The following is a 26690-nucleotide window of genomic DNA, read 5'->3' as shown; positions in this document are numbered from 1 at the left end:
TATAATAAAATATAATAAAATATAATAGAATGTAATAGAATATAATAGAATATAATAGAATATAATAGAATATAATAGAATATAATAGAATATAATAGAATAAAATAAATTCAAAGTAATTAAAATAAAATGAAATTAATTCAAGGCAAGGACAACATGCGCCTGGGCCTGAGCCTGGCCACCAACCCCAGGGACAGCAGCTTCCTGGTGAGCAGCATTCCCGGGAATGCGGGCTGGGAATTCGGGAATGTGGGCCAGGAACGTGGGGCAGGACAGGGAGGTGTTGGGACGTTCCTCTTGGTGGGGTTTTTTAATGGAGTGGAGTGAGATTTATAGGGGTTTATTGATGAAATATAATGAAATATAATGAAATATAATGAAATATAATGAAATATAATAAAATATAATAAAATATAAAAACATAATAAAATATAATAAGATATAATGGAATAAAATAAATTCAAAGTAATTAAAATTAAATGAAATTAAATTTAGTGGAAAAAAATGAAATTAAAATTAAAATGTGTTTTATATAATAAAATAAAGTAATTTATAATAATTAAAATTATTTATAATAATTAAAATATTTTATATAATAGAATATATAATAGAAATGTAATAGAATGTAATAGAATGTAATAGAATAAAATAAATTCAAAGTAATTAAAATTAAATTAAATTAAGTGGAAAAAAATGAAATTAAAGCACATCCACGGAAAAGGGATCCTTTGAACCAAATCCTGCCTTTTTTACCATTTTTCAGGCCTGCAGCCCCCTGTGGTCCCACGAGTGTGGCAGCTCCTACTACACCACGGGAATGTGTTTTATATAATAAAATATAATAAAATAATTTATAGTAATTAAAATTAAAATTATTTATCACAATTAAAATATTTTAGATAATAAAATACAATAGAATAAAATAAAATATAATAGAATATAATAGAATAAAATAAATTCAAAGTAATTAAAATAAAATGAAATTAAATTAAGTGGAAAAAAAATGAAATTAAAATAAAGCACATCCACGGAAAAGGGATCCTTTGAACCAAATCCCGCCTTTTTTACGATTTTTCAGGCCTGCAGCCCCCTGTGGTCCCACGAGTGCGGCAGCTCCTACTACACCACGGGAATGTGTTTTATATAATAATAAAATAAAATAATTTATAATAATTAAAATTATTTATAATAATTAAAATATTTTATATAATAAAATATAATAAAATATAATAGAATATAATAGAATATAATAGAATATAATAGAATATAATAGAATAAAATAAATTCAAAGTAATTAAAATAAAATGAAATTAAATTAAGTGGAAAAAAAATGAAATTAAAATAAAGCACATCCACAGAAAAGGGATCCTTTGAACCAAATCCTGCCTTTTTTACCATTTTTCAGGCCTGCAGCCCCCTGTGGTCCCACGAGTGTGGCAGCTCCTACTACACCACGGGAATGTGTTCCCGCGTCAACTCCAACTTCCGCTTCTCCAGAACCGTGGCTCCGGCTCTGCAGAGTGAGGACCAGGATCCCGGCTCCCATCCCTGCTCCCATCCCAGCTCCCATCCCTGCTCCCATCCCTGCTCCCATCCCTGCTCCCATCCCAGCTCCCATCCCTGTTTGGATCCCAGCTCCAATCCCGGCTCCAATCCCATCTCCAATCCCATTTTGACTGCACAAAACAAAGCCCTCATTGACCAGGAGTTAAACATGTTGGAATTTGGGAATTTGGAGCCAGGATTTTGTTTTGGAGGGTTGAAGTGAAGTTTCCTGCCTTTCCTGGAGCTGGGAAGGATTCCCACAAGTCTGTCCTGCTCCTGGGAGCTCCTCATCCCATGGGATGTGATTCCACAAGTTCAGAAAACCCCTCTGGTGTTGGTTAATTCCCAGGGTAGATGGGCTGGGAAAAACGGGGTTTGGGAGGAAAGGCAGAACCCGCCACCAAATTCCCAGGGCATAAAGAGGGGCTTGGAAAAATGAGATTTTTTGGGATCAAGGCAGTAAAGGCATCATCGAATTCCCAGTGTCACTTCCCTCATTATGTTCCAGCCCTCGCTGCAAAGGATAATTGGGATTTTAGGGAGTTTTAGGAAGTGTTTATTTAATGGGATGCAGGGTCAGCTTCTCTCCTTGATTCCCAGGATGAGATGGAGGCACACAGAGGATCCCAGTGATCCGTGAGTGACTCCAATCCACGGATTCTTTCATCCATTAAAAATTATAGGGTGAAGGAGCAGCCGATAAATCTCCGAAATCCAGGATCACCAAGGAATGCTGTAAAACATCAGCGGGACTGAGATGATCCTGAGCAATTTTCCCCACTGGAAAAAAAATCCTTAAATCCTTCCTGCTCCGGCTGCAGAGCCGAGCCCTGGGGTCCCCTCCGGGGTTTTTGGCTGCCGAGGATTTCATGGGAAGGGAGGAAATGCCCGCCTTGCTTTCCATGGCAGGGCTGGGAATGACTCAGGGATCAGGAACGGCTCTGCTCCTCTTTGAAGTGTAGAATGATATTAAACGGCATCAAATTCCAAAGCTGAATCCCAAATGATGCCGCTGAGTGTTATTCCTAGGAAGTGATCCCATCTTCTCACAGCAGAGAGGATTCCTGTGGCTTCTCCCCACCTTGTTGGAGCCCAGATTCTTTCCCAAACTATTAAAATCAAAATTTTTTTCCCCCAAAAAATCCAAAGAGGAAGTACCTGGCTGGAAGTGAAGCCATAAATCTGCCCCTTTGCAAGAGGACTTTAAATAAATCCCTGGATTTTCCGCAGGATGCCAGACCTACATGGACATCATCATCGTTCTGGATGGATCCAACAGCATTTATCCGTGGGTTGAAGTCCAGCACTTCCTGATAAATATCCTGAAAAAGTTTTACATTGGTCCTGGACAGATCCAGGTGAGTCCCTGAACCATTTGTGTCATCCCAGGGCCATTCCCAGTGTCCCTTTTCTGTCAAGCTGCTGGAATTTGTCAAAATATTGGGATTTTTGACTCATCCCATGGCAAGAAAACGCTTCCATTAATGTCCCTAAGTGAGCTATGGAGGGATCCCACATCCCAATGGGAACAGGGAGGAAGAAACCACATGGAAAGGAGCTCTCCATGCTCTTGCCCCTAGTAACCATGGGTTGATTTAGGCAGGAATTTAAGCTGGAACATCCCAGATTTTCCCAAAAATCCCAGTCCCATCTGGAGATGCCATGGGTCCAAACTGGGACAGTCTGGCACATCCGGATCACCTCAAAACTTGGAAGCAGAGCAGGGGGGGAGAGCCATAAAATTAGGAATTAATAACAACCCCATGGAGGAAAAACCGGGCGGCGGAATTCCGAAAACAACGAGCGCAGAGAATTTTTACCCGCGGTGGGCAGGACCTGGTCCTGTCGAGCCTTTCTGGTGCCATTCCCGTCGTTCCCAGGTGGGAGTGGTGCAGTACGGAGAGGACGTGGTCCACGAGTTCCACCTGAACGACTACAGGTCCGTGCAGGACGTGGTGGCGGCCGCCAGCCACATCGAGCAGCGCGGCGGCACCGAGACCAGGACCGCCTACGGCATCGAGTTCGCTCGGTAAAACCCCTCCCATCCCCAGGAAAACCTCCAAATCCCTGGTTTTTCCCCCTCCTTCCCTCTCCCTTTGTTTTCCTTGCTGCTCAAGAATGGGGGAATCGCCAGGGTTTGTAGGAAAATGTGATTTGGGGGAAGCTTTGGGAGTGGAGTTTCCCAAAATTGCTCCATCCTCGTTCTCAGTCTGGAATTGTGGCCTCACCCTGGAAGCCCCCAGGATGAGCTCCCAGCCCCCAAATTCAGCCCCAGGACCTGGAGCTCTCCTGGAAATCTCTGGAAAGTCCCCAGGAACTCAGGACAGCTCCACCTCCTCCCTGTCCTCTATAAATCCCTATAAATCTCCCTACATTTCATAAACAACAAAAGGGACAAATCCTTACTCCTGTGCTTGTATTCCTGCTGGGAATCATGCAATTTTAGGCTGGAAAAGAGGTCAAAGATCAAGTCCAGCACTGCCAAGGCCACCACTGACCATGTCCCAAGTGCCACATCCATGTGGTTTGGAAATCCCTGCAGGAATGGCGATTCCAGCACTGGCCTGGGCAGCTTGGAAAAGTTTTAGATGGATCCTGGCCAGATCCGAGCAAGGTCCTGAATGATTTGTGTCACGCAGAGTCCCCATGCCTGCTCAGCATCCTTTTTCCATAAATACGCTGGAATTTGGGATGTGATTTGTCAAAACCGTGGGATTTTGGCAGGGGTGGATAACAGGATGAAGAAATTTTCCCTCACAGGGAAAGACCCCATAGGCCAAGGCCAGAACTCCGCTGGCCAACTCAAGATCCATTCCCTCACCCGATTTTTGCTGAATTACGGCCTCTTTCCTGCAAAAAGTGGGGGAACCCGTATCCCAAATGATTTCCCGGGGGTTCCTGCAGCTCCCCAAGGGGCAGCAGCCCCAGAGACCCCTCGGGTCGGGCTCGGTGGGGCGGAGGAGCCCCTCGGAGCTGGCGGGGCTGAGCAGCCCAGGGCATCTCTTCACTTGCAGCTCGGAAGCGTTTCGGAAAGGTGGCCGGAAAGGGGCAAAGCGAGTAATGATTGTCATCACAGATGGAGAGTCCCACGACAGCCCAGACCTGGAGAAGGTGATCGAGGACAGCGAGAGGGACAACGTCACCAGATACGCGGTGGCGGTGAGTGACGGGACTTTTGGGTTCTGGAAATCCTGGAAATCATGGAAATCCTGGAAATCATGGAAATCCTGGAAATCATGGTGGTGCTCCAGGAATCCCAAAGCACCAGGAGAGCCCATCCCCACTGCTCCTGGAGCATTCCAAGATCTTGTGTGCTCCAGGAATCCCAAAGCACCAGAACAGCCCTTCTCTGTTGCTCCTGGAGCATTCCAAGAGCTCCTGTCCATCCCCACTGCTCCTGGAGCATTCCAAGATCTTCTTGCATGCTCCAGGAATCCCAAAGCACCAGGAGAGCCCATCCCCTCTGCTCCTGGAGCATTCCAAGAGCTCCTGTCCATCCCCACTGCTCCTGGAGCATTCCAAGAGCTCCTGTCCATCCCCACTGCTCCTGGAGCATTCCAAGATCTTGTGTGCTCCAGGAATCCCAAAGCACCAGGAGAGCCCATCCCCACTGCTCCTGGAGCATTCCAAGATCTTCTTGTGTGCTCCAGGAATCCCAAAGCACCAGAACAGCCCATCTCTGTTGCTCCTGGAGCATTCCAAGAGCTCCTTGTGTGCTCCAGGAATCCAAAAGCACCAGGACAGCCCATCCCCACTGCTCCTGAAATATTCCAACTGTTCCTGTTCATCCCCTCTGCTCCTGGAGCATTCCAAGAGCTCCTTGTGTGCTCCAGCAATCCCAAAGCACCAGGATAGCCCATCTCTGCTGCTCCTGGAACATTCCAAGAGTTCCAAGTGCTGCTCTTGGGATGCTCAGCTTGGGATTCGGCTTCTTGGGCTGGTGCCAGGACCAGGGACAGGCAGGACCCCAAATTCCATGAGGAACGTCCTGCCAGGAGGAATTGCAGCAATTCCTCTGTTTGTTCCCACAAAGTGGTGTCAGATCCGAGCATGGGGCTTCTCCCACGTGGACAGCCCGAAGGGTTTTGGGATAGTTTTACCCATCCTGGGAAAACGGCCCAGAGGAGCTGCTGACCCCCCATCCCTGGAGGTGTCCAAGGTTGGAGAGGGCTTGGAGCAGGTTGGATAGAGGAAGGTGTTCCTGCCCATGGAATGGGATGAGCTGCAAGATCCCTCCCCACCCAAACCACCTGGGAATTCCAATTCCATGAGGGTCTCACATTCTGTTCCCAACCAGGTCCTGGGTTATTACAACAGGAGAGGAATCAACCCCGAGGCCTTTCTGAACGAGATCAAGTTCATCGCCAGCGACCCCGATGACAAACACTTCTTCAACGTCACCGACGAGGCGGCCCTCAAGGACATCGTGGATGCCCTGGGAGAGAGGATCTTCAGCCTGGAAGGTGAGGGATGCTCCTCCCTGGCACCTCCCAGGGCTGGGAATGTGCTGCTGATCCCTTTTTCCCCGAATTTCTATGTGGTTTCCGCAATATCCGAGCCTAAAATCCTGCTTGGAGAATCTTCAGATTTGAGGAAATGTCTTTATTTGGAGCTGTTGCTTCCCTCGGATATCAGAAGCAGAGAACCCTTTTCCAAAGGACACACCTCGTTCCAGCCAGAGGAATTCTGGTGGCTTTGATTTTTCCTTTTTATAGAAAACCTTGGAGATTTGGTATGGGGGGAATTTGGGCGTCGGTGTCTCCCTCATCCATCAAATTCCAGGGTTGTAAACAGGAAAACCCACACACAGGAGCTTCCTGGGGTGCCAGACATCAGGAGATTATGGGAATAATGTTGGGATTTCGGGCTGATTGGCTGAAATGAAATATCAGGAAATATTTCTGTCTTAAATGTCAGCTCCTGTGACAACTTTGTCGCCCTCCCAAACTAAATTTATCCGAATTTCAGAGGAAAAATGCAGCCTGGAATGAACAATTGGAACAGAAGATGGAGGGCCCGCACTGGGAATGAAACATCTTGAATTTGGGGGATTTTGGCTCAAACCAGCTCACAAACTCCCCACAAGTTTCCCAGTTTTCTCTGTCCAGCCTGGCACTTCCCTGTGGAAGTTGCCCACAGTTGCCCTGGATGAGGAATTCTCCCAGCTGGAATTATGAAGCAAAAATCTCCAAATCCCCAGTTTTGGGTGATCTTGCAGCTCTGCAAGGGGAGAAGCTGCAGCCCAGCAGAGCTCCCAGACCCCCTAACAGCACAAGGTTGTGGAATTGGGGGATTTAGGGAGAAATGGGATCATCAGGAGGATGTGGAGCTGCTGGAGCAATTCCAGAGGAGGCCCCGGAGCTGTTCCAGGAAAGCAAAACTCTCCAATTAACACAAATTCCCTTTTTTTCGTTTAAGGAACCAACAAGAACGAGATCTCCTTTGGACTGGAAATGTCCCAGACTGGATTTTCATCCCATGTTGTGGAAGTAAGAGAGAAAATGTGGGAATTTTTTTGTTTTGTTCCTGCCTTGTCCTGTTTATCATCCCCTGCTCCGGGTGGGAGACTGGGATTTGGGACAAATCATTAATTACAGAGTTGAATAATTAACGTGAGGATAAGGAAATGCTGCTGGGTTATCCCATGGGAAAGGAAGGTGTTGGGAGACCCGAGCATCCCTTGGGATCTGCAGCAGATCCTCCTGATGCCACGACCTCTTGGGAAGGACGCGCTGGGATGTCCATGGAAAAAACTCTTGGGAATTCCTGGGGAGGAAAAATATACAAAATACATTGAAAAAATACATTGAAAAAAACAAGAATAGGGTAGAAATATCATTCCAGCAGTTTTAAAACCCTTCAGCATTCCAGGTGTTTTTGGCCTGTGTGTGGGACCAGAGGGATGGAATTGCCTCCACCTGGGAAGAAATCCCATAAAACCACTCCTGTATTCCCACAGGACGGGATCCTGCTGGGAGCAGTGGGAGCCTACGACTGGAACGGAGCTGTCCTGAAGGAGACCAGCAGCGGGAAGGTCATCCCTCTGCGGGAATCCTACCTGCAGGAATTCCCAGAGGAGCTGAAAAACCACGGGGCCTACTTAGGTGGGAGAGCTGAACTAGGCCGCGCTGCCACACGGGGGGAAATTCGGGATTTTATCCTTGGAAAAAGAGGAAGCACGGGGGGTATTCCTCATGGGAGAGCTGTGGGATGCAGCACAGGAGCATCCTCACCTGGATAGAGCCCGGCTCCGACCCCGGAGCGGGGCACAAATGGGATTTGGATCCAGGAGCAGCCGAGCCGGCGGGTGATCCGCGGCTTTCCTTGGAGTGCTTTCAAAGCACCGATGGAATTTCATGCCTAGGCAGGAAATACCTGCTGGGTTAATCCGTTCCATGTGCAGCTCTGGAATAAAAATATCAGCCTGGGTTGTGAAATGCAGCCTCTCCTCGGAGATGGGGCTGTCCCGTGGCGGGGAGAGAGGTGGGATTCTGTGGGATCTGTGGGATCAGCACCTCCAGGCTCTTCCCTGGGAATGGGGACACGTGGATCATCCGTGGGGTGACAGCTGAGTGTCCCCTGAGCTGGGATGGCTGTGGGTGTCCCATGGGAATCCCTGTGGGAGCTCAGCTGGGCTCTCTTTACCACTACCTGGAATGAGAAATCTGGGAATATTAAGGAATGCTGGTGTATCCTGCTGAGGAGCAGCCTGGGGGGCTCAGGGCTGGTGGTTGGTTTAGGAACATCCCTCCAGGAGGGACAATTTTAGGGACCCAAGGTAAGGCTGGTGAGCAGGGAAAAGAGTCCAAAAATCCCTGGAGATACTAAAAATTCAACTGGATGTGCTCCCAGGGAATGTGATTCAGCTTCATGATTGGCCAGGCTTTGAGTTCCATAGAATCCCAGAATTCTGGAATGATTTGGGTTGGAAAGGAACTTAAAGCTCATCCCATCCCACCTTCCCCTATCCCAGGTTTCTCCGTGCCCCATCCAGCCTGGGATTGGAACATTCCAGGGATGGGGCAGCCACAGCTTCTCTGGGCACCCCGTTCCACTTCTAAGGATTTCATTGGAATTTAAACCTGAGCCTGGAGGTTCAGGAACCTGGAATTGGGGTTGAAAACCGGGATTTGGCAGCCCCAGCTTTGTATTCCTACAAAATCCCGTCTGCAGCCATGGAAGTGCCTCAGCCCATGGGGTGATCCCAGTAGGAAAAAGGGATTGCTCGGGGTCACTGGCTTAGGCAGGGTTATTTCCATCAGGAGGAATGGTTTTGATGGATTCATGGCTTTTCTTGGACTGGGAATGTTGACATCAAGCACCAGGAAAGCTTTTCCTGCCTGGTGTTCCCAGAGCAGCAGGAGCTGCATCTTCCCAACACTCAGCACCTCAGAGTGTCTGTCCAACTTGATTGAGCCATGAAATAAAACAGCCAGAAATCCAGGAATTGCAGGAATTGATTGATCTTTGATAAAAGGAGGATTTGCACAGGAAGCGGGGATCAGGCAGTGCCAAATCTCCCAGCACAGCACCGGAGCGGGCGGCTCGGAGGCGCTGGGGTCCATCTGGGCGATTTCATCTTTGCAAATATCCAGGTTTTTTTAAGCTTCCCTTTTTGGGAAGCGGCCAGAGCTGTGTCAGCAGCTGGGGGCTGATGGAAAGCAGGCCCTGGGTGCAGGCAGGGAATCCTCACTCCGTGTCCCTCCCTTCCCAGGTTACACCGTCTCCTCCGTCGTCTCCACCAAGCACGAGCGAATTTACGTGGCGGGAGCGCCGCGCTTCAACCACACGGGCAAGGTCATCCTGTTCACCATGCACAGCAACAGGAACCTCACCATCCACCAGGCCCTCAAGGGAGAGCAGGTAATTCCAGCTGGGAAGCCTGTGCTGCTTTTCCCCCCTGGAAAAATCAACCCTCTCCCTTGGTTTTCCCGAGTTGGAGCAGCTCGGCAGCGCCACACAGACATGGATGTGCTGGTGTGCTGGTTTGGAGGGACAGGTGTCTGCTCAGGAGGGCAGGGGCCTCCCTTGAAATGGAAAATTTAAACTCCTTCTCCCCAGATTATTATAATTTTGAAATTAAGTGGCTCTCAGGCAAATCTATGGGAATAGGAATAACAGTTCTTTACTAGGGAAAATAAAAATAAAAATGTAATAGTACAAAAAAGAAAACAAACCACTGACAGAGTGAGAACAAGAGCTGCTCCTCTGGCAATGCAGGGCAGAAGGATCTCTCTGGTGCCCCGAAATTCAGATTCTATCCAGTTAGGAATCCTTAGCTCCTCCCCGTGGGCAGAGCATCTCCCCATGGGAAGATGGAATTTGGTCAGCCATGCAGATGGCCATGAACAGAAGATAATTAATAATTAATGGCCCATGAACAGAAGATAATTAATAATGAACGGCCCATGATCTCCTGGAGGGAGGATTGGCTGTGGGAGAGATAAAGAAAACTGCCCAATGAAAACAGAGAACTGCCCCAGCTCTGACAGATGTGATACAACCCACACCCCCATTTCCAACCCCAGACAGCCGCCTGTGGCAGCACCCACAGCGGCTGTGGCAGGGCTGGGATGTCCCTGTGGATCCGGGGGACCCAGGGGGATGGTGGCACCATTCCCACCCCGCCCTGTCTCCCCCAGATCGGCTCCTACTACGGCAGTGAGATCAATTCCCTGGACGTGAACGGCGACGGCGTCACCGACGTGCTGCTGGTGGGAGCGCCCATGTTCTTCAGCGAGGGCAGGGAGAGGGGCAAGGTCTACGTGTACACCCTGCACGGGGTGAGTGACACCTGGGGACATCACGGGGACATCTGGGTGACGTCATGGAGGCTGGGTACCCTAGTGGGGTCTCGAGGGAGGGGTAGAACGGGATCTTTGCCGCGTGGGAATGTGGATGTCCCTCTGGAGAAACCATCTCCAGCCACACGGCATCCTCCAAACCTGCTGCCCCCCAGCGAGAGATCAGAGCCCCCTCCAGAGCCTAAAGGTGCTTCCCTGTGGAAGTTGATTCCTTGGATGAGGAATTCCCCCAGCTGGAATTATGTAGCAAATAAAACCCACCTGGAGCATGGAATCCCTACACCCAAAGCACTTTATTATTTATGGAATTATTATTATTGTTATCATTATAGTAATTTTTATTATTAATGAAATTTGTACTTATTATAGAATTTATTTTGAGTATGGAATGTTTATTATTATGGAATTTGTGTTTGTTATGGAACGTATTATCAATATGGAATATTATTATAATTATTGTTATTATTATTATTACTACTACTATTGAATTATTTATGTAGGGTGCAAAGCAGATGTGGGGCTGGCTCTGGGGGTGCTCAGGGCTCCTCATTCCCCAGGGATGTGCTCCAAAATCCCCCATCCCTGGGAATGCTCCCCCCTCCTTCCTTGGGGAATCCCTCCCACATCCCCGCGCCGTTCACTTGATGCTTTCTCCTCTTCCCAGCCTTGCTGCTGATGCTTTGGGAATTGTCTTCCTTCCTTTTTTTTCCCTGGCAGAACCTCTTTGTTCCCAGCGGAGCCCTGGTGGACCTCCAGAGTTACCAGAATTCCCGCTTTGGCTCCTGCATCGCCGCCGTTCCCGACCTCAACCAGGACTCCTACAACGACCTGGTGGTCGGGGCCCCTCTGGAGGATGAGCACCAAGGAGCCATTTACGTTTTCCTGGGATTCCAGGAGACCATCCTGAAGAAGTACAAGCAGGTGGGGCCTTTCCCCTGCTTGGTTTTCCTCATCTTTTGTGGGAAAAATATAATTTGTCCCTGTTTTAAGGAAAAATCCACACCTGGGATTTAATTGTTAATTATTACGGTGAGATATTTCCTCTTTTGAGGCATCCAAGACAAAAGGTTGGAATTCAAGCATTGGAGCAGCGCTGGTGGAGTCCCCACCCCTGCTGGGATTTAAGATGTGTGGATGTGACACTTGGGGACACTTTGTGGTGGCCTTGGCAGAGCCAGGGGGTGGATGGACTCCACAATCTTGGCTGGCTTTTCCAACCAGAATTATTCCATGGAATAGTGGGGAAAGAGGCTTGAAATTAGAGGCAATGTTTAGCATTCGTTGCAAGGGATTGCTATAGAGGTATTAATTATAATTTTTAAACATTTATTTATTTATTACACTTTTGATAAATGTTAAATACAGGGTAAATCCAGTTGCAACCTTGGATGGTGTCTCCAAAGCGAAATTGCACTTGAAGCAAATGCTTTCTGTTTTCCAAAGAGAAATTCCCTGGAAAGCCGTGTTTAGCATGCTCTCTTGGCACGGGGGATTTTCAGCGGCGAGGCGGAGCCAGCCTGGCAAAGCCTTGGCAGGCAGGGATGCTCCTGCTGGAATCCAGCCTGGATTGCTCCCGTTCCTTTCCAGCGGATCGCGGCCGCCGACCTCGCCCCGGGCCTGATGTATTTTGGATGCAGCATCCACGGGCAGCTGGACCTGAACGAGGACGGGCTCGTGGACCTGGCCGTGGGCTCGCTGGGGAACGCCGTGGTGCTCTGGTGAGCCAGGGATCCTGGGTGCCCTCTCCCGATTTCCTCTGCAAAAATCATGCCAAAATTTTTCCAGGAAAAACTGGTCTCACAACAATCCGAGCCGTCTTTCTTGAATAACCACCCTCTGTCCAACGGGGCTGTGGGATCTCAATACCCTCAGGCCCTAAAAAGATGCCAGAGTTGGTTCTCCATTGAGTTTCATCCATGGTTCTCCATTGAGTTTCATCCATGGCTCTCCATTGAGTTTCATCCATGGCTCTCCATTGAGTTTCATCCATGGTTCTCCATTGAGTTTCATCCATGGTTCTCCATTGAGTTTCATCCATGGTTCTCCATTGAGTTTCATCCATGATTCTCCAGAAGTTCCAAATTCATTTGGGGGGATTTTCCCAGGCTCCTTCTGCTCTGATTTAATTGGAACAATATTTTCTAATTAATTAATTAATTAATTAATTAATGTTTGGAGGGTCCCTTGAAGCTGTTGGGACGGAGGGTGGCTGTGCCCACCCCAGATGCGTCACCCTGGGCTCTGCTTGGAGAGCGCCTCCGGTCTTCCCAACCTTCTGCAAAAAGGAGGGAAAAGGAGCGAAAAAGGCAAACCTGGAGCTGTGGGAGACTCCAGGATGTCCCATCCCGAGCCAGAGCCCATGCCGTGCCCTCTCCCCACCCCGCAGGTCCCGCAGCGTGGTGCAGATCAACGCCAGCCTCCGCTTCGAGCCCCCCAAGATCAACATCTTCACCAAGGACTGCAGGCGCAACGGGAAGGAGGCCACCTGCATGAGGGCCTTCGTCTGCTTCACCGCCCTCTTCCTCTCCGCTCACTTCCAGACTGCCAGCGTGGGTAAGGACAAAATCCCAATTCCTGCCTTGCTCAGGTCCCCAGCCCCACGGAAAACCCAGCTTTTGGGATGGAAATGGGATGGGGTTTGCAGGGGTCTTAGGATGAGGGAGGAGACGAGGATCTGACTCCATGTTTCAGAAGGCTTTATTTATTATTTTATGATATATATTATATGAAAACTATACTAAAAGAATAGAAGAAAGGATTTCATCAGAAGTCTAGCTAAGAATAGAAAAAGAATTCATAACAAAGGTTTGTGACTGACTGAGACAGTCCAAACAGCTGGACTGTGATTGGCCATTAATTAGAAACAACCACACGAGACCAATCACAGATGCACCTGTTGCATTCCACAGCAGCAGATAACCATTGTTTACATTTTGTTCCTGAGGCCTCCCAGCTTCTCAGGAGGAAAAATCCTAAGGAAAGGATTTTTCATAAAATGTGTCTGTGACAGGAAGCCATCCAGGAGCTTGGAGGAGCTCACGTGTCCTTCTGCCACTTTGGCGTCACTCACATTTGTCCCTGTCCCGGCCGAGTCTCCGGGTTCTGGTTGTTGTTCTGCCGAAGAAACCCCCCCAGGCTAAATCCCACCTCATCCCTCACCTGTTCCCTGGGCTGAGCTCTCCTGGGATTTGCCTTTCCGTGCTCCATGTGACGGGAATGTCCCCTCAGCGGGACAGGAGAGGACGAGCCCGGCCCGCGTTGCGCAGGGCTCATCCATCCCTCCCGCCTCCCGCTGCAGCAGCGGGACACATCTGCCCGCCAGATGTGCATTTTCCACAACATCCCAGGGAATCTGGAGCTGGCCAGCCCTCCCGTTAAACCCTTGGATGGAGCCGTGACCCCGAGTGATCCCCGGGAGTCAGCGGAGCAGGGAGGCGATAGCGGCTCGGCCCCTGCGAGCCAGCAGCAAACACCGTCCAAGGAAAATCAGGATCAAAGCCAAGGAAAAACTCCCATTGCCCAGAGCAAGAGCTTTGTTTTGTGCTGTCAAATCCAGCCTTTTTCTCCCTGCTGCTCTCCCTGTGGGATAAAATCTGAGTGGGATTTCCTTATTTATTTGATTTTACCTTTATTTCCCCTGGCAATAAAGAGTCAGCCCCTCTGCTCTGGAGCCAGGCTGGGAGAGCTGAGGGTGTCCAGCCAGGAAAAGAGAATCCAGAGAAACCTCAGAACCCCTTCCAGGGCCTAAAGGAGCTCCAGGAGAGCTGGAGAGGGACAAGGGATGGAGGGACAGGACACAGGGAATGGATTTAAGCTGAAAGAGGGACAGATGGCAAATTGGGAAGGGATTGTTCCTGTGAGGGTGGGGAGGGGATGGGATGGAATTTCCAGAGAAGCTGTGGCTGCCCCTGGATGTGCCCAAGGCCAGGCTGGACACTTGGAGCACCCTGGGACAGTGGAAGGTGTCCCTGCCATGGCAGGGGCTGCAGTGAGATGAGATTTAAGGTCCCTTCCCAAACCATTCTGAGATTCTGTGGTTCTCCGAAATCCCTGCTTGGTTGGGAGTCTCCAGCTGCTTTCCAACAGCAGTGCAGGAACCAAAGGATCTCCATAAATCATCCAGGTGAGGGGTTGTTGGAGATTTTTTCAGGGATGGCCTAGAAGGCAGCTGTGAGGAGCAGATTCTCACAGCCTGTTTCTGTGAACAGCAGAGGTTCTCAGGTTATTTTTAATTACAGGTAAAAGTGACAAACATGAAGGCCTTGAGAGCCTTGCACATCAGAGTTCTCAGGCAGCTTTCTCATAACAAGTGGATGTTCTATCTTTGGCTGTTTTGGGAAAGCAAGAATAATTTTGAGAACCCAAATCTTGGTATTGGAAACATAAGGTGGAGTTGGTATGTTATCTCTGACCTATTGTGAGCTCAGATTTTGCAATATGCATGAAGTGAATTAACACTGTTATAAAAGGTGCCGGATTGATTAATAAATCGGAGTCGATGGCTGACCAGTGCAAGGTGGGTTGTCTCCCCTCCAACTTCAATAAGGGGTGAGCACCAATTCCTCCAGACCAGCACGGGAACACCTGAGAGGCAAACAACTCCACGCCTGCACAGATTTTACACAGGGCCTCGCAATAATTCATTCCCAAAACCCCTCACTTGGCGAGGGGAAGCTTTTCTGGCATGCCTGGGATTTCCCTGAGCAGGGAATGGACAGATTTTACACAGGGCCTCGCAATAATTCATTCCCAAAACCCCTCACTTGGCGAGGGGAAGCTTTTCTGACATGCCTGGGATTTCCCTGAGCAGGGAATGGACCTTGGGGGTCACTCTTTGCCCAGGGTTTGGGGCGTGTGGCCCCAAGGGCTGAGCTGGGCCTGTCCTTGCAGGGCTCAGGTACAACACGACCATCGACGAGCGCCGCTACTCGCCCCGGGCACACCTGGACGACGGCAGGGCGGCACCGCGGGCGCTGGTGCTGGCGGCCGGGCAGGAGCTCTGCCACACCCTGCCCTTCCACGTCCTGGTGAGTGTGCAGCAGGAGGTGTTCTAAATGAGCCTTGCTTGGTCGTATCCTATGCAAGCTGTTCCAGCTCCAGAGCTCAGTCCCCAAGGGGACTGGGTGCCAGAAGCCAGCTCGCTCTCAGACCAAGGCCGCGGGTCAGCCCCTAGCAAGCAGGAGATATTCAGCTCTTAGTGATCAGGCAGCTCTTGTGATTTCAGCTTTGCTTGCTAGGTAGCTTTTCCCTTGGCCTAAGGCTCCAGCAGACGGTAGAGAGAGGAGAAGCAGAAGACGCTGGCTGTTCCACAAGTATGGCTTTATTGTAGGGTTCGTGAAGGGTCTCAGCTCTTCTTCTTCCGAGTTAGTAGGGGTACAGTATGCTACTTTTATACCCTTGGCCTGGATCCAATCCTGACCAATGGCAAAGGTGTTAGAGTGACCATAAGTGACCAATAGTAGGGTTTAACACAATATTGCCTTCCATGGCTATAGGGATAAGGTACAAGGCGGATGTCCCTGGAGACAGGAAACTTCTTTGCCGCTGTGTCAGCATTCTATTCTCCAAGGGGCCCTGGCTAAACCTGAGGGGTTTACTACAGTGTTCTTCTCTCCAGCATCCCGAGCCTCATCCCGCTGGAGCCATCCCGCTGGGCTCCTCCCCGCCGGTTTGATGTGGTCAGGGACGGAGCTGCCAGCACGTGGCAGCTGCTGGGTCCCCAAGCGGTGACATCAGCCTCCACGTGCTCCGTTCCACCACCAGATGTGTCCTCGGGGAGGGTGTGAGCTCCTCATCCCAGGGTCAGGCTGCTTTTGCTGCTCCAAAATCAGGAATGCCCGTTGTTTTTCCGTCGGGAATGGCGCGTCCCCGTGCCAGCCCCGGGTGTTGTCCCCCTGTGTCCCAGCAGGGTCACCCACCCTGGGGTGCAGAGCTGGTGCATCCCTCGCTCGCAGGGAACAGCTGATGCACAAACCTGGCCAAACCCAAACATTCCCAGGGAATGAGGAGAATCTCGTGGAAGCCAGGCAGGCCTGAGCTGCCAGACTGGCCCAGCCCCAAGCCCCGGCTGAACTGCCGTGAACTTTTGGGAAATTGGAGGCTGGAGAAGGAGCTCGTGATTTAGCCCTAAAAAACATCTCCCTCCAGAGCATCCCCCTGCACTGTGGGGCAGGCACGGGAGGAGCTCCTAGGGGCTTCCAGAGGGCAGGGCTAGGTGGGATATTGGGAAGGAATTCCTGGCTGGGATAGAATTCCCAGAGGAGCTGTGGCTGCCGCTGGATCCCTGGCAGCATCCAAGGCCAGCGTGGATGGGGCTGGGAGCAACCTTGGAGATGGGATCTGGTTTCTGTTACACCCCAGCCCTGGGCTGGGGCTGCAGGACAGGTGTGTTGCTGTGGTGTGTTCTTAAGTTCGTTAGTTTGCTCCCCCCATTTTCTGTATTACTTCCTGCTGCTACCCTGCCAGTTATGTTGCTATGGAAATGAAACTGCTCCTCCCTTGGTTTCTCTTATAAAGTGAAAGTTGTTTCCTCCTTGGGGTCAGTCAATCACTCTTTTTCTCCTCCCAGGTTTCGAGAATTTTCCTTTCTCTGGGAGTTATGGTTGGCTGTAGCCCCGGAGCCCCTCCTATAATTTATAACAGTTGGTTACTTTAGTATATCAGTTATGTTTCGTGCCTCCAAATATGTATTTCTATTGGATAGCCGGGTTTCCCTGCCTTCTTCCCCCCTTTTCCCTTAAAACCCTCTCCTGCCCCTTGTTCGGGGCCATTGTGGTGTTCCCCTTGTGTTTTCTGTAAAACCGACAGTTTACCCCCTGTGAGTGGTCGCCTCTATTCGTCTCTCACCCCTGGTCGAGCTAATCCCCAGCTCAGCCGAGCAACCGCCGAGGGGCTGTTGATGCACAGGCCCTGGCCTTCCCCCTCACCAGATAGCCGGATCCAGGGCCATTCACGCCCCCGCGCAGTGTGTGACCTTTGGGGACACCCCAGGGGCTCCTCTCAGTGCTCTCCCTGTGCCCCAGGACTCGGCGGATTACGTGAAGCCGGTGACGTTCTCCATCGACTACGAGCTGGAGCAGCCCGAGCACGGCCCCATGCTGGACGATGGGTGGCCCACCTCCCTCAGGGTCTCTGTAGGTAGCACAAGTGTCACCTCCCTGGTGACACCTTCCCAGATTCACCTTCCCAGTTCCACCTCCCTAAGTGTCACGTGCATGGTGTCACCTCCCTGGTGCTACCTCCCAAAGTTCTACCTCCCAAAATGTCACCACCCTAATGCGTCATCCCAAAGTGTCACCTCCCAAAGTGTCACCTCCCAAAGTGTCACCTCCCAAAGTGTCACCTCCCAACTGCCCACCCCAAAGTGTCACCTACTCCAAAAGTGTCACCTCCCAAACTGCCACACCCCAAAGTGTCACCTCCCAAAGTGTCACCTCCCAACTGCCACACCCCAAAGTGTCACCTCCCAAAGTGTCACCTCCCAACTGCCACACCCCAAAGTGTCTCCTCCCAAAGTGTCACCTCCCCAAGTGCTACCTCCCAAAGTTCTACCTCCGAGGTGCCACATCCCAGGTGTCACCTCCCAAAATGCCACATCCCCAGTGCTACTTCCCAAAGTGTCACCTCCCAAAGTGTCACCTCCCAACTGCCACACCCCAAAGTGTCTCCTCCCAAAGTGTCACCTCCCCAAGTGCTACCTCCCAAAGTTCTACCTCCGAGGTGCCACATCCCAGGTGTCACCTCCCAAAATGCCACATCCCCAGTGCTACCTCCCAAAGTGTCACCTCCCAAAGTGTCACCTCCCAAAGTGTCACCTCCCAACTGCCACACCCCAAAGTGTCTCCTCCCGAAGTGTCACCTCCCCAACTGCTATCTCCCAAAGTTCTACCTCCGAGGTGCCACATCCCAGGTGTCACCTCCCAAAATGCCACATCCCCAGTGCTACTTCCCAAAGTGTCACCTCCCAAAGTGTCACCTCCCAAAGTGTCACCTCCCAACTGCCACACCCCAAAGTGTCTCCTCCCAAAGTGTCACCTCCCCAAGTGCTACCTCCCAAAGTTCTACCTCCGAGGTGCCACATCCCCAGTGTGATGGGAGGTGTCACCTCCCAAAATGCCACATCCCCAGTGCTACTTCCCAAAGTGTCACCTCCCAAAGTGTCACCTCCCAAAGTTCCACCTGCCAGGGCACCAGGGCAGATTTATCCCTGGCAAAATTGTCACCGAGCTGCTCTCGTTGTCCCCTCAGGTCCCCTTCTGGAATGGCTGCAACGAGGACGAGCACTGTGTCCCCGACCTGGTGCTGGATGCCAGGAGTGACATTCCCAGTGCCATGTGAGTAGCTGAGCCACAGCATCCTCCAGGAGTGTCACCAGCTGGGGGAGGCTCCAAAAATCCAGCCCCAGTCTGCGTTCTGTAAATTCTGACATCGCTGCTCCTCCATCCAGCATCACCACAAGGTTCATCCAAGCCCTCCATGAGGTGCTCCTTGGCACTTCTGAGCCTCTCCCTGCTCCCTGCCTGTGGTTTTTCGGGGAATACACAAACCAGCGAATATTTGGTGCCATGGTGATGAGTTCCAGGGATATAAATGAGGAAATACCAGGGAATAACTGCAAGGCTGGCATTACCCACCTGGCAATTACGGGCTTGACTCATGGAAATAATTCCACACTGCAGCTCCGTGGTTACAGAGCTATTAAAGGTTGCATCCACAGGAGAGGCCCCAGAGCTGCTCCAAGGGCTGGAGCCCCTCTGGAGCCAGGCTGGGGGAACTGGGAATGTTCACCTGGAGAAGGGAAGGATCCAGGGAGAGCTCAGAGTCCCTTGCAGGGCCTGAAGGGGCTCCAGGAGAGCTGGAGAGAGACTGGGACAAGGGATGGAGGGACAGGACACAGGGAACGGCTTTAGGTGAAAGAGGGATCAATGGGATTTTGGGAAGGAATTGTTCCCTGTGAGGGTGGGGAGGGGCTGGGATGGAATTCCCAGAGAAGCTGTGGATCCCTGGAAGTGTCCAAGGCCAGGTTGAACAGTGGAGCTTGGAGCCACCTTTGCTATTGGCGTGGGATCTGCTCTTTCCCTACATCCCAGCTGTCCTAAGCATTCCTAATAATATTTGAGAAAGCATCACACCATCAGCTAAAAATCCCCAAATTGTGCACGATGGGAAGAACCCCTAATTCCCCTTTCAGCACAGTGGGACAGAGGGGGAGAGCAGGGATCTCCATGGCGGTAAAATCCCGGGAATGCCCCGTTTTGCAGGGAATTCTGCCGGAGGGCGCTGCGCAGGGCGGACTGCTCGGCCTTCAGCCTCTCCTTCGACGCCTCCGTCTTCGTCATCGAGAGCGGCAGGAGGAGGGTGGCCGTGGAAGCCACGCTGGAAAACCGCGGGGAGAACGCCTACAGCACCGTCCTCAACATCTCCTTCTCCAGGAACCTCCAGCTGGCCAGCCTGATCCCCAAGGTGAGCTCCCGGGGCAGATCCGGGCTTTTCCAGAGGGGCTGTTAATCCCGGCCGGAGGAGAAAGCTGCAGCCCAAAGCAGAGCCCAAATCTGCCGCCATCCCTCGTAAATCAGAGCTGTTTATGGGCTCCGTTTCTAAGCACTTCCAGCTCTTTATTTTGGAAACACAAAAAGGTTTTGAGTTTTAAGAGACTGGGCGAAGGTCAAACGCAGAGGAAATTATTTCCCTCTATTTTTCTCCTGCAGTGGTTTAAAAATACTCCCTGCACGTGGCCAAGTTCCCGTCAGGAACGAGTTTTTGCAGCTGAGAAATAACTCCTGGGAGTGGGAGCTGATCATGGGGATGTGGCCACAGCTCAGCACCGAGCCGGGCGATGCCACCTCTCCGTGGCTTTCCCTGGATGGTCCCAGAGCGCCCCGAAAATGTCACTGCCCCACTCACTCGATCTGGGTGCGACTCCTCCCTGCTCCCAGCGAGGTTTGGGAATGTGCTGATGCTGCTGAGCCTTCCCTCACCCCCCCATGACTTCATCCCCGCCCGCAGATCCCGTCTCCTTTGTTTTTCTCCGAGCCGTGCCAAAGGAAAATTGTGGGGCTTGCTGCCCACAAAATAAGAAAAATGCATTTTTTGGAGATTATTCCAAATGAAGTGAGGGGAGCAGGGAAAATCCCTGGGATGGTGGGGAACAGAAAGCACCGGGCAGCAGTGGTTGTAGGGAATATTTGCAGCTGGTTATGGAGGAGTCAAGGATAACAGGCTCCTGGATGTCCCTCTTTATCAAGGAGCATCCAGAGGGGATGGAAATCCATGTCTCATGAATAAAAAGTTGTTGTGGCCCCAAAAAGTCCATAATTTCAGCAGATGAATGGGAGGAAGCTCCAGGGTGTTTCTGGTGGCTGGTGCTGGGATATTCCAGCTCCTGGGTAGGAATTTTCCAGTGGCAGCAGCTCAAAGTGACCCCTTGTGGGATAAAAGCTGGAATAGCTCATCCTCTCATGGTGAGGATGGACACCACATCCCATGGCTGGAGAGGTGGAAGGTGTTCCAGCAGCAGGAATGCCAGTGTTGAGGTGAGGGAATTCCAGCTTAGCTGGTGGCCATGCAGGATAACAGCTCCTGTTGTCTCTCAGTGCTTCCCAATGACTCCTCATCACAGAAAAATCAGGAATGCCAGGAATAATCAGGTTCATTCATTCACCGCAGTTAAATTCATTCACTGCTGTAATTAAATTCATAAAGAGGATTTAAATCAGGAAACTGGGAGTTGCTTCCTGGAGATGGTCCTTTCCAAGAACATCAACAAATGCATGGGAAGAATTCCCAGCTGCAGCGAGCAGGGTGGTTTGGATGACTGGCTCGTTGCTTGCATGGTCCTTTGGTTGGGTTCTGGTTGGTGCTTGGTTGGTGGTTGTATCCTTCCTTCATTCATTAGTTTGTTGACCAGTGGTTGATTGGGTTTTGGTTGTGTTTTGGTCATTGGTTGGTTGGTCGGTCATTGGTTGGTTGGTGTTTTGTTGGGTTTTGGTCATTCATTGGTTGGGTTTTGGTCGTTGGTTGGTTGGGTTTTGGTCATTGGTTGGTTGTTGGTTGGTTGGTTGTTGGTTATTGGTTGGTTGGTCATTGGTTCTTGTTGGTTGGTTGGGTTTTGGTCGTTGGTTGGTTATTGGTTGGTTGGTTGGTCGGTCATTGGTTCTTGTTGATGGTTGGTTGGGTTTTGGTCGTTGGTTGTTGGTTGGTTGGTTGTTGGTTGGTTGGTCATTGGTTCTTGTTGGTTGGTTGGGTTTTGGTTGTTGGTTGTCAATTGGTTGGTCATTGACTGGTTGGTCATTGGTTGGTTGGTCATCGGTTGATTGTCCATTGGTTGGCCTTTGGTTGGCCACTTGTTGGCCATTATTTTGTTGGCCTTTGGTACGCCATTGGTTGGCCATTGGTTCGTTGGGTTTTGGTTGATTGGTCATTGGCCATTGGTTAGTTGGTTGTTTCCCCAAAGCCAAGGCCCGTTTGCAGCCCCTCTGGTGTTCCCAGTTTCCCAAAGAGCCGGGGCTCATTCCCGGTGTCCCGGGCATTCCATGGACAGGACTTTGTGTCCCGTTTCAGGACGACAGCGACATCAACATCGACTGTGCCAGCGACGACAGACACCCCACCAGGAGGGTGTGCAACGTCAGCTACCCCTTCTTCCGAGCCAAGGCCAAGGTAGGACATTCCCAACTTCCCACTGCACCTTCTGCCCCCAGGGTCACATCTGGGCAGCCCTCAGCAGGATTTTGAAGATAAACTTTTGGTTTCTTCCCTTCTGGAGTTTGAAAGGCATCTTAGGGAAGCTGGGATGGTTGGGATCCTGCCCTGGTGCTCAGGAGAGCCCCAGAATCCAACCCAGCTCCTCCAGGTGACAGAACTTGCCTCAAATCCTTTGGAAAAATTTAATGTTGGCTTCAAACCAAGGATGGGAACTTTCCTGAGCTGATTCCCTGCAGGATGAGGCTCCTTCCCCACCTGATAGGTTTTCCTTGCCCTGAGGTGCCTCTGGATCCTGCTCAGAGCCAGTCCCAGCCCCTCTGGGTGGTGGCATCCTCCAAACCAGTGTTCCCAGTACTTGGGATGAGCCCAGATCCAGTTTATCATTTTTATAAGCCATAAACCCTTGGGAAACATCAAATTCAGGGTTCAGCTGGGGAAAAGAATAGTGGGGAGGAGATCCACTCAGGATCCGCGTGGAATCCCACCTGCCGCCCGTGGGAAAAGGGACCAACACGAGCAGGACCTGGAGATAAAATCTCCCCAGCTCCTGTATCCGTCTGAAACCTTTCCTGGATTATGATGGATGAGCCTCAGGCAGCAGGCTCGGCTTTAAAGCTCCCAAAGATCCCAGTGGGATGCCTGTGGCTGCAGGAGGAGCTGGCTGCCCATGACCTACGGGGTCGGGAATGCGTCCGTGGGCCATCAGGTAGTGCCGCTCCTGCCAAAACAAAGACAGGCTGGAAATGGAATTTTGGCTCCGGAGCCGCGGGAGCTTTAATATTCCAGTCAGCTGTGCCGGCCCAGACGGTTTGAGGTCACTGCAGATGTGACATTTATCACATTTATCCCGTTTTATTGGGGTTGGCTCTCTCCAGCTGCCTCCCCTTCCCGCCGGTCCCGGGCCTCTGGAGGGATCTGCTTCCAAAGGGAGCCGCTCATTGCTCCCATCGCAGGGGCTGAGAGAATTCCTGCAAATCCTGCTCTGCTCGGTTCTGGTGGGATCGGGAATTGTGTCTCCTGCAGGGTCCTGCACTGGCCCTGCTCAGCACTCGGGGTTTTATTTCCTGGGATGTTTTTCCCGGTGTTTTTCCCGGTGTTTTCCCCTCTTCTCCGCAGGTCGCTTTCCGCCTGGATTTTGAATTCAGCAAGTCCGTCTTCCTGCAGAGCATGGAGGTCTACATGGCTGCCAGCAGGTCTGGGGACGCTTTCTCCCTCTGGAATCACGGAATCATGGAAGGGTTTGGGCTGGAATTAAAGCCCACCCAGTCCCACCCCTTCCCTGATCCCAGGGTGCCCACAATGGACAATTCCAGGGATTCAGGAATTCTCTGGGCACCCCAGGATGCAGCCGGCTTTCCTTGGGATTCCTTCCTCCAGAGCCAGAGGTTTTCCATGGAATAACCCCATGGAGACCCAGTTGCTGTGGGTTACCCTGTGCTCCCAAACCTGGCTATTTTTATTTATCTGGGGATTTACATCCATGATTTTTCCGTGCCTGTGGAAGCTGCTGGGCTCTGCTGGATCTCCAGCCGCTGCTGCTTTGTCATCCACACTCCCACCACAAATATTTCCCAGGAAAAATATCTCCTAATAATTTTACAGAGTTCTCCTTACTCCCCGTTCCTGCACAGGTAAAGGTTTCCCACAGGGAAATGTGAGAAATCCTGCAAAAAAAGGGAAAATCCTATGAGGAAAGGGAAAATCCTATAGGGAAGGGTAAAATCCTACAAGGAAGGGGGAAAATCCTATAAGGGCGGGGAAAATCCAATAAGGAAAGGGAAAATCCTATAGGGAAGGGTAAAATCCTACAAGGAAGGGGGAAAATCCTATAAGGGCGGGGAAAATCCAATAAGGAAAGGGAAAATCCTATAAGGGGAAAAATCCTACAAAGAAAGGGAAAAATTAAATCAACTTAATATTTATTAAATTATTAATAAATAATTGAATTAATTAACTAAATTATTAATATTAATTAGGTTTTTTTTTTTACGTTTCACCAATTAGAGCAGAGGATGCTTCCCCTACACCACTTTAAACTGCTGGGGGTGACACCTCCCTCCGAATCATTTTAATGATAAAAATCTCAGATTAAAATCCTGCTTTGACCAAAATCAGCATTCCCAAAAAAACACATTCCCGGGGGGGATTTGGCTGCTGCCTGACCCCCTGGCCCTGCTGCTGTTGCAGTGACAGCGAGGAGAAGGAGAGCACCAAGGAGGACAACGTTGCCCACCTCAACTTCCAGCTCAAGTACGAGGCCGACCTGCTCTTCACCAGGTGAGGGGTTTGGGATGGGATTTGGCTCCGGGGAGGTCATGGATTGGGAAAAACCCCTTGGGAAAACCAGCTGGGAGCAGCCTTCAAACCCAGGTTTAATTTGGGAATTTTTATTGAAAAAACAGGAGGCGTAAAGTCAAGGGAGAGCTTTTTATAAAATTGGCGAGCCGCGGGGAGCTGGACTCTGCCGATGTTTAAAGGCATAAATTTTATTGAAGAGGTGTGAGGGTGAGTTTTTATGGGAAAAAAAAGGGAATTCTTGGAGGTAATGATGGCCATAACAGGTGTTCCCAGTGTCTGGGCCTGTGGCCATCCCACAAAACCATCAGAGGGAAGCTCAGCTGTGGGATGAGCGTGGAATCGCTGGGAATTCAAGTCTGGGACAGCCAGGGATGAAGGCAGAGATAATTTAGGAAGCTGCTGATGGGAAAACCAGGGATCCCAAAGCACATTCCCTGGCGCTGCTTGCTGGAATTTTTCTGGGATTTTTCAGCCCTTCGGTCATTTTATATTTTTTACTCAGACGCCTCAAAATAAAATTCCTTTAATATTTAGGATTTATGGGGAGCGAGGGGAGTCTCCGGTTCGGAATGAAGAGAAAACCTGGAGGGAAAGAAGAGCGCAGAAAATATCAAATTTGGGAATTTTGGAGTGGCAAAAGGAGGGAGAGAATTCGAAAGAATGTGGGGATTTGGGGCCATCACAGGTGCTCCTGAAGGGGTTCCCACGGGATATTCCTGGCTCTTTTCCCTCCTCTCCAGCTGCAAAGCAGGGATTGATTTACCTCCTGTGACATCCAAACCTCAGCCAGGGCCTGGGATGGCTCTGCTTTATTAAAAGGCAAGAAAATCCTGCAAAGAAAAGGGAAAATGCTATAAAGAAAGGGAAAATTCTGCAATAAAAGGGGAAATCCTGCAAAGAAAAGGGAAAATGCTATAAAGAAAGGGAAAATTCTGCAATAAAAGGGGAAATCCTGCAAAGAAAAGGGGAATATCCTATACAGAAAGGGGAATATCCTATACAGAAAGGGGGAAGTTCTGTAGAGAAAAGGGAAAATCCTATAAAGAAAGGGGAAATTCTACAATAAAAGGGGAAATCCTGCAAAGAAAAGGGGAATATCCTATACAGAAAGGGAAAATTCTGCAACAAAAGGGGAAATCCTGCAAAGAAAAGGGGAAAATGCTATAAAGAAAGGGAAAATTCTGCAATAAAAGGGGAAATCCTGCAAAGAAAAGGGGAATATCCTATACAGAAAGGGGAAAATTCTGCAATAAAAGGGGAAATCCTGCAAAGAAAAGGGGAATATCCTATACAGAAAGGGGAAAGTCCTGTAGAGAAAGGGGAAAGTCTTGCAGAGAAAAGGGAAAATCCTACAAAGAAAGGGGAAATTCTACAAACCCCTTTGTCACTTTTTGCCCCACAGGACGTCAAGCCTGGACTATTTTGAGATCAGATCCAACAATTCCCTGGATGCATCCAACCCCATGGGGCCCCCCTTCCACTGCACCTTCACGGTGAGCAGGAACCCGGATCCCTGAGTTCTCCTGGATTTGGGATCAGCCCCGGGAGCAGGGATCCCCATTCCCCGATCCCAACGCATCCCTGTGCTCTTCCCTGGCAGCTGCAGAACCTGGGGTTCTTCCCGGTGCAAGGGGTGACCCTCAAGATCACCGTGCCCGTGGCCACCCGGGCGGGCAACCGGCTGCTGCTGCCCACGGAGTTCCGGGCAGACCAGGTGGGATTCCAGGGATGGCGGGGCAGGGTGGGATTCCAGCCCAATTTAGGGTGGGATTCCAGCCTGGTTTAGGGTGGGATTCCAGCATGGTTTAGGGTGGGATTCCAGCCCGGTTTAGGGTGGGATTCCAGCCCGGTTTAGGGTGGGATTCCAGCCCGGTTTAGGGTGGGATTCCAGCCCGGTTTAGGGTGGGATTCCAGCCTGGTTTAGGGTGGGATTCTAGATCATTTTAGGATGGGATTCCAGCCAGGTTTCAGGTGGGATTCCAGCCCCGTTTAGGGTGGGATTCTAGATCATTTTAGGATGGGATTCTAGGCCATTTTAGGATGTCATTCTGTCTCAGTTTAGGATGGGATTCCAGCCCAGTTTAGCGTGGGATTCTAGCGTATTTAAGATGGGATTCTGGCGTGTTTTTGGATGGGATTCCAGCCCGGTTTAGGGTGGGATTCCAGCCTGGATTAGGGTGGGATTCCAGCCCGGTTCAGGGTGGGATTCCAGCATGGTTTAGGGTGGGATTCCAGCCCGGTTTAGGGTGGGATTCCAGCCCGGTTTAGGGTGGGATTCCAGCCCGGTTCAGGGTGGGATTCCAGCCCGGTTTAGGGTGGGATTCCAGCCCGGTTCAGGGT

General features: G+C 50.6%; 1 protein-coding gene across 3 annotated transcripts in view; it reads left to right on the top strand.

Annotated features, from left to right (window-relative positions):
• ITGA11 (integrin subunit alpha 11) overlaps positions 1-26690 on the top strand; it is a 49493-nt gene that overhangs the window by 13201 nt on the left and 9602 nt on the right. For 2 of the 3 annotated variants that reach the window (XM_064722081.1, XM_064722080.1), the window contains exons 6-26: positions 1406-1520; positions 2776-2903; positions 3426-3574; positions 4560-4704; positions 5843-6008; positions 6964-7034; positions 7505-7649; positions 9260-9408; positions 10188-10328; positions 11067-11270; positions 11937-12067; positions 12736-12902; positions 15240-15376; positions 17372-17482; positions 18597-18682; positions 19610-19811; positions 21909-22007; positions 23169-23245; positions 24240-24329; positions 25753-25843; positions 25951-26064. In XM_064722081.1, the coding sequence (XP_064578151.1) occupies positions 1406-1520; positions 2776-2903; positions 3426-3574; positions 4560-4704; positions 5843-6008; positions 6964-7034; positions 7505-7649; positions 9260-9408; positions 10188-10328; positions 11067-11270; positions 11937-12067; positions 12736-12902; positions 15240-15376; positions 17372-17482; positions 18597-18682; positions 19610-19811; positions 21909-22007; positions 23169-23245; positions 24240-24329; positions 25753-25843; positions 25951-26064 (2718 nt within the window). Of the gene's footprint in view, positions 1-145; positions 208-1405; positions 1521-2775; positions 2904-3425; positions 3575-4559; positions 4705-5842; positions 6009-6963; positions 7035-7504; positions 7650-9259; positions 9409-10187; positions 10329-11066; positions 11271-11936; positions 12068-12735; positions 12903-15239; positions 15377-17371; positions 17483-18596; positions 18683-19609; positions 19812-21908; positions 22008-23168; positions 23246-24239; positions 24330-25752; positions 25844-25950; positions 26065-26690 lie in introns of all 3 variants that reach the window. The other variant, XM_064722082.1, reaches the window with a different exon arrangement.

This window comes from Zonotrichia leucophrys, chromosome 10 (genome assembly GCF_028769735.1).
Source record: "Zonotrichia leucophrys gambelii isolate GWCS_2022_RI chromosome 10, RI_Zleu_2.0, whole genome shotgun sequence".
NCBI lineage: Eukaryota > Metazoa > Chordata > Aves > Passeriformes > Passerellidae > Zonotrichia > Zonotrichia leucophrys.
Note: the sequence above shows the minus strand (reverse complement) of the source record. Positions and strands in the feature narration are given on the sequence as shown.